The sequence below is a fragment of the Mauremys mutica genome, chromosome 3 (assembly GCF_020497125.1).
Source record: "Mauremys mutica isolate MM-2020 ecotype Southern chromosome 3, ASM2049712v1, whole genome shotgun sequence".
In the NCBI taxonomy this organism is placed as follows: domain Eukaryota; kingdom Metazoa; phylum Chordata; order Testudines; family Geoemydidae; genus Mauremys; species Mauremys mutica.
The window spans coordinates 165074898-165080897 of record NC_059074.1 but is presented as its reverse complement, the minus strand read 5'-3'; the positions used below and the strand labels follow the sequence as shown (position 1 = coordinate 165080897).

General features: G+C 37.0%; 1 protein-coding gene across 5 annotated transcripts in view; it reads right to left on the bottom strand.

Annotated features, from left to right (window-relative positions):
* The window catches only part of PROX1 (prospero homeobox 1), a 54144-nt gene that overhangs the window by 34800 nt on the left and 13344 nt on the right, over positions 1–6000 (bottom strand). For 3 of the 5 annotated variants that reach the window (XM_045009975.1, XM_045009977.1, XM_045009976.1), the window contains exons 3-4: positions 1789–1896; positions 88–225 (exon numbers count right to left, since the gene is read on the bottom strand). In XM_045009975.1, the coding sequence (XP_044865910.1) occupies positions 88–225; positions 1789–1896 (246 nt within the window). The remainder of the gene's footprint in view (positions 1–87; positions 226–1788; positions 1897–6000) is intronic. The other 2 variants (XM_045009978.1, XM_045009979.1) reach the window with 1 other exon arrangement.

The window sequence follows — 6000 nt, the reverse complement described above, 5'->3', positions numbered from 1 at the left end:
CCATGAAATGTTACATGTAATAAACATTTCAAAGTATTTACAAAGATACGGAATACCCAAGAAAAGATGAACATATCTAATATTTACATCTACTGTTGTGTGGTGTTGCTGACCCAGAATGGCTGTCGCGTTCCACCACGGAGGTGGCTGCATTTCAGTGGTGGGTGAGTGATCCCTATATAGGCAGTTTGTAAAGCACTTTGGGCTTCTTCTGGATGAATGGTGCTATATAAATATAAGGTGGTATAATATCAAAACACTACATATTATTGCGACATTGTAAGAAGATTGATATTGGTCACCACATGCAAACACAAACATACTTCCTTTATGAAAAGAAATACAATAAAAAGACTCTTTGTATTACTTCCTATATTAATATCTACTGGAGAAGACTTGTTATGGCACCATTACAGGATTCCCTTAAGCAGGACTCTGCCAATGCTGCATCTGGTTCCAGTGGCTCATTGGTGCCGAGTCATTTGAAATGCTCCCTCAGATTTTTCCATACCAGGTGGAACCACTCTCAGAGCAAACCCTTCACTTGGCCCGCTGCGTGATTCACAGCCTTTTTTGTGTTTAATGATTCTTGACCAGCCATTTAGGCTAGTAAGTGCCTGCATTGCTTTTTTTATGCTGTTACCATCCACCCAAAGCCTGCCTCTGAATGAGAAGAAATGTGTTTTCAACTCTGAGAGCACAGAAGGGGTAGGGGGGAGGCAGAGGAACCCACCAAGATGTTCAACTTGATGTGACATTAGATAAAAGCTAACAGGAATGGGGAGGAGGAAAGAACCCTTCAATAAAGTCAAAATAAAGTGAAGAGAATGGCCCTACTCAGTCACTCTTAAAACTGGGCCAAGTCGCAAACTAGGGAGCCAATTTTCCAACAAGATAGAAAAAAAACCCATAAACATGTAGATAGTTAAAATAAGGACTTGTGTAAATTGTTAAGGGGGGGAATGTAACAAACTAATTTAAGCTAATGTAATGTTTATAAAGTTACTTGGATAATAACACCATGTGTGCCATTATAATCATTAAAACCCAATCTATATTACAAAAAAAACCTTAGATGATTAACACAAAATCAAGTTGATGTGAAGGAACAATTACTTTTAGGGAAAAAAATCAGGAGGTCCTAATATTCTGTAGAATGAGGGAGGATGCAGCTGTACGTCGACAGCTTTCATATCCTCATTTGAATAATGTGGCCTGAATCTGTCACTTTATTCATCCTCCTTATGCTCAGTGTACTCTGCATCAACAACAAATTAAGTTGTAAATAAGAGACAATCATCACTTTTGTTTTTAAGCAGTTGCTGCATGGAGAATTTCAATGTACTGTTTCTTTTTGACAGAAAGAAAGGGATTCTACAGTGTGCTTATGTAAGCACAAATATGAGGAAACCGACCAAAATGAAACAATTAGGGAGCACTTGAGAACTGCTCCACAAATGTTCTTGGAAGTACATTTATGCCACCAGCAGAAATGTCTTTTTCAGAGGATACACACATGTAAAACTGTGTCATCCAACTGTATTAAATATTCTTATTTTGCATTGAAACTTCAGACTCTCTCTTGATTCCCCCGCCCCAACCAGCCCTTTCCCTTCAGACATGGGCCCCAAGCACACCTTAGAAGAAAAAGTCAAATGAATAACAATCAGCTGTAATAGTGAAATTAGAAATAATAGTCATTTACCTTTAATGTGTTAAAATGATACATTTTCACCACAAAAATGCGAACATGCAATAAGGAGGGGGGGAAGAAAGTTTTTTTCCTACCTTTACATCTGAGAAGTAGGTTTTCAGCATATTGGAACTTGGGTACCGGGTGTAAAAGAACATGAGCTTGGCCTTTTTCAAGTGATTGGGTGACAGACCTTCCTGCATGTAGGATTGAATTAGTCAAGGAAAATGCTTTGCTTGAGAATAAAAGCTGGTTCTGAATATACATGGCTAGCAAAGTGCTCCTTCGAGAAATGTTCTGTAAGGACCGAGTGACAAATTGTTAACATTCAATTTGCAGCTCTTTAGAACTGTAATTATCTGCAAAATAACTACATGAGATATGTGAGGATATATAACATACATTGTCTCTCAGTTCATCCTTGGTGTTGGTGGCAGGAATTTTTCAGGTTTAAGGTTTGTGTACCATATGTATGTTCACTTGTTGCTAAGGAAACAAATGCATGAAGCATGTGCTGCAAAAAAACTTATCACAAGATTTTTCTTTCGTTTGCAATTCCAATTCAGTTTATTTTTCTCCCAGCACTGAGCAGTTTATCTCATATAATGCTAATGCACATGAAACAATCAGAGGTGCTTTATGATTCTGAGCAATGTTTCATGCAAGTAACATATTTCACCTTTTTTCTTTAATGCCAATATAATTCAGTATCTTGAGTTACTCTCTCTAATCCTATTATTCCTTTGCCACAATTACTGGCTTTCTAATGAAAGCTAAATTTCTTAAAAAAAATCAAACCCTCTGTAGTTAAAAAAAAAAGTCTGGTTCTGATTTACACAGTTAACTCCTTGGAGAATGAAACTGTATTTGGGGCTAACTAATCAATAAGTGTGGGTTAGCAGATCAATAAATGGCCACTTACCCTATAAGGAGGCCTATTTATCCTGGAAACATCATTACCTTTTAGATCTGTAAACAGACGCAACTAAAACAGTTCCCAAGGGAATGTGAATCTAACCATAACAATCTAGGCTTTCTGATTTCCCCCCAGCTTCTTGGCACTCTTTTGTGTGCTGTGTGCTAGCACGGCTTTGGTCACATCTGTGCCGCAGGCTGGCCCTGCCATTTCCTCAGCAAATTAATGGCTTTATAATTTATCAGAAATGAAGATGCACGTGGAGAAAATCAATGTGGCCCCTACAAGGTCAATTGAGGGTCCTTCCCAGAAGCTTCTCTGAGGACTGTTTTTCCTAAAGACATTCAACGAAAATTTCACTATTTCACACCTTATGGTGGAGAAAGGTCAAACAAGTTCACAGCTATTCTGCAGCTGAGGTGCCTTCACCTTACAGAGCCGGTAACACAGGAGAACAAAATGAATAGCTCCAGCTCTCAACGTGGGAAGTTCAAAGAAATGTATGCCGACAGGCAACAGACTATTTAGGATTGTTCTGTTAGCAGAATATCTTTTCTCGATCTACTGAATTGAGTCAAAACATGGTTATTTATTCATGTATTATTCATACATGCAGATGCAGTCGTAGAAAGAGAAGGCTCATTTTTAGACTGAAAATATCACATTTTTTTAAAATAGCCACTGAAAATAGTTTAAAATCCTCTTCATTTACAAAAAGTGCACTGAAAACAGCTCAGCTGAACTTGTGTTTTGTTTTAGATGCTTAATGATTACAAAGAAGATAATTTATGACTGACATACTTCTTGTGCCAAGAGAAGAGTTGAAAGAACCTCCAGTTACCTCCATTAGACTGATAGAGAAGTCTAAAAGAGCATTACACTCTGCAGTGCCATCTGTCAAAACGCATAAGTGAAATAATGGTAGCAAGCTGTCACCTATTGCTTAGTGATAAGAGTTTTAGACAAGTTAGAACTTCTACACCAGAAATCCATTTAGTTATATGATTCCATGGGAGGACGGGGACCAACCAACCAACGCTTCAATAAGTAAAAGAAAAATCCTAAGTCTCCTTAATTTATAATTCCCCCGAAGCAGATAATATCTTGATATCATGTTTGGCATTTGGTCCATTTTGATGGAAGCTGAGATATGAACTTAAACTCTCCCCAAGCTTCAGTATTCACTGGATTTAAGCATATTAGACAGTTGTTTAAGTATTTTGATTTACTTTGTATTTATGATTTTTGCTTATTTTTCTGTAATAATGCTAAAGGCTACTGATATTGAATGAAACACATATTGAAAGATGTTCTAAAACTCAAATCCCCAGAAGTCCACTTTTTAAATTAGAATTAATTTAAGCACTTGGGATTCTTAAAGTGAAATCTAGCACACTGTAAATCTTCATGTCTTGTGCCTAACATTAAGGTTATATTGTGATACAAGATAGATCTCTAATAAACAATTAAAAATAGTTAATGAAGCACTTAAGAGCCAACTCTTAGATAACCTATTGCTATTTCAGTGTAAAACTGAACTGACCGATTGGTTAATTTCCCTTTTAAGTGCTTGTGCTGAAAAGCAACTGTTCTTCCAAGAAAGCACTAGCTGTTTCCAGGATACTTACACACGCACAATGACTCATGATGGAATAGATTCAGTAAACATACAGCTGTACTGAACACGAGCTAAGCCCCATTCAAGGCCAGGAAAGAAAATGAGCACAAATAAATATTAAGGAGGTAAAAGGAAAGGGGGGGAGGGTGCAGAATGGAACGCAAACAAGCTCTGTCCCAGCAGCTCATGTGGCTTGCCTCAATTCTCTTAGCCATAGCTTTGTGAAGACAGATGACATTCAATTCTATGTGTAATGCAAAATAGACAATAACTGCTGAAACTTGAGCCAGCTGCCAGGTGTAAAAAAAAAAAGAAAGAAAGAAAGAAAGAAATGATAAATCCATAAATTAATGAAAGACATCTGCTCAGGAACATAAAAGATCAGAGAAACAGTGCACTGCAGCTGAGCCTAAAGCAGTGTTCAAACAACCTGAGTCTGAGTGTTGTGTATTTACAACGTACAATATAGCCTTACCTAAAACAACAGCAGCCAAAAGGCACATGTAAGAAATAGGAAGTGGGGGTGAGGGAAGGAAACGTATGTACACTCGCTGTGTGTTTTAACTTACACTACATGTAGACTCTTGCACCTGATTTGTGCCAAAAAGCAAATGGGCTTAATCCACCTGAGTAACTACCCTTTTCTACTAAGATATTTTTATGTGACAATAATCTTCTGTTCCTCTCACTTTCGCTTCAAATTCCTGAAAATGTTAGGCTTTTGTACCATATATTGGTATTGGATGAGGAGAAAGGAGCAGAAATCTGCCACTTCAGGTAAAATATCTGTAGTTGTAAGGCCAAGTTGCTGCTTAAATTACACAATGGTTGCTTTTTTCAGCATACCTCTCAATTGCTAGGAATATTTCTACACATCTTAAAGAACCTTGAAAGAAGAAGCTGGACTGAAAGTATCCTGGCATTTCCCAGGTTTTATCAACAGCACAGAGTTATCCAGCTTGCTATACAATTGCTCACTTTTTAAAAGTTTAATTAGTTTAATTCTAGTCAGATATAGTAAATCCTCATTTCAAAATGTGGTAATTCACTAATTGTAGCTTTCACATATTGGACTGAGAAACTTGCCCCAGTTGGATTGGAATTCTATTTAAAAATTAAGGATTTTAAAAAAGTTTCACTAACATTATTAAAATCTTCCTTCGGTGGAAAAAATGCTGAACATCTTCACCTGTGCAGATGTCTTAACGGCACAAAAAAACCTACTGTTGTGCTTCAGTTTGATATATGCAAATGTTTTGGGGCTGAACAAGGCTATTTTTCTTGAGATGCAAAGAGGGTGCATGACAAGGATGATCATGCAGAAAAACAATTGGCTGTCTGTTTCTTTTAGCATTTGAATAAAACTTAATATTTGATTAAACAGATTAGTTTGCAAAGATACAGAATACATTAATGACCAAGATATGAACTCACCGTGCAGGTGTATCTTATCTTGTTTAGCAGAATACGCAAACATTAACCATTTCCTTGCACAATTCAACAAGGCTGGTAACGATCAGGTGCATTTTACAAATGTAGGTTTGGGAAAAAAAACAAAACAAAACAATAAGAGGGACTGGTTCAGGATTTCAGTCTGCTACTAAAACCTGAACTTGGCTGTATCTGCTGATCTTATGTTCTTATCCTGGCTGTATTGTCCAGAGAAACAGATGTTGTTTTACGTTGTGAAGGAAAAACTGCCTCTCTTAAGAAACATATTCTTTATATATGCACATTGAACCATGTGAAATAAAGAGGCCAAAACAAAGTCTA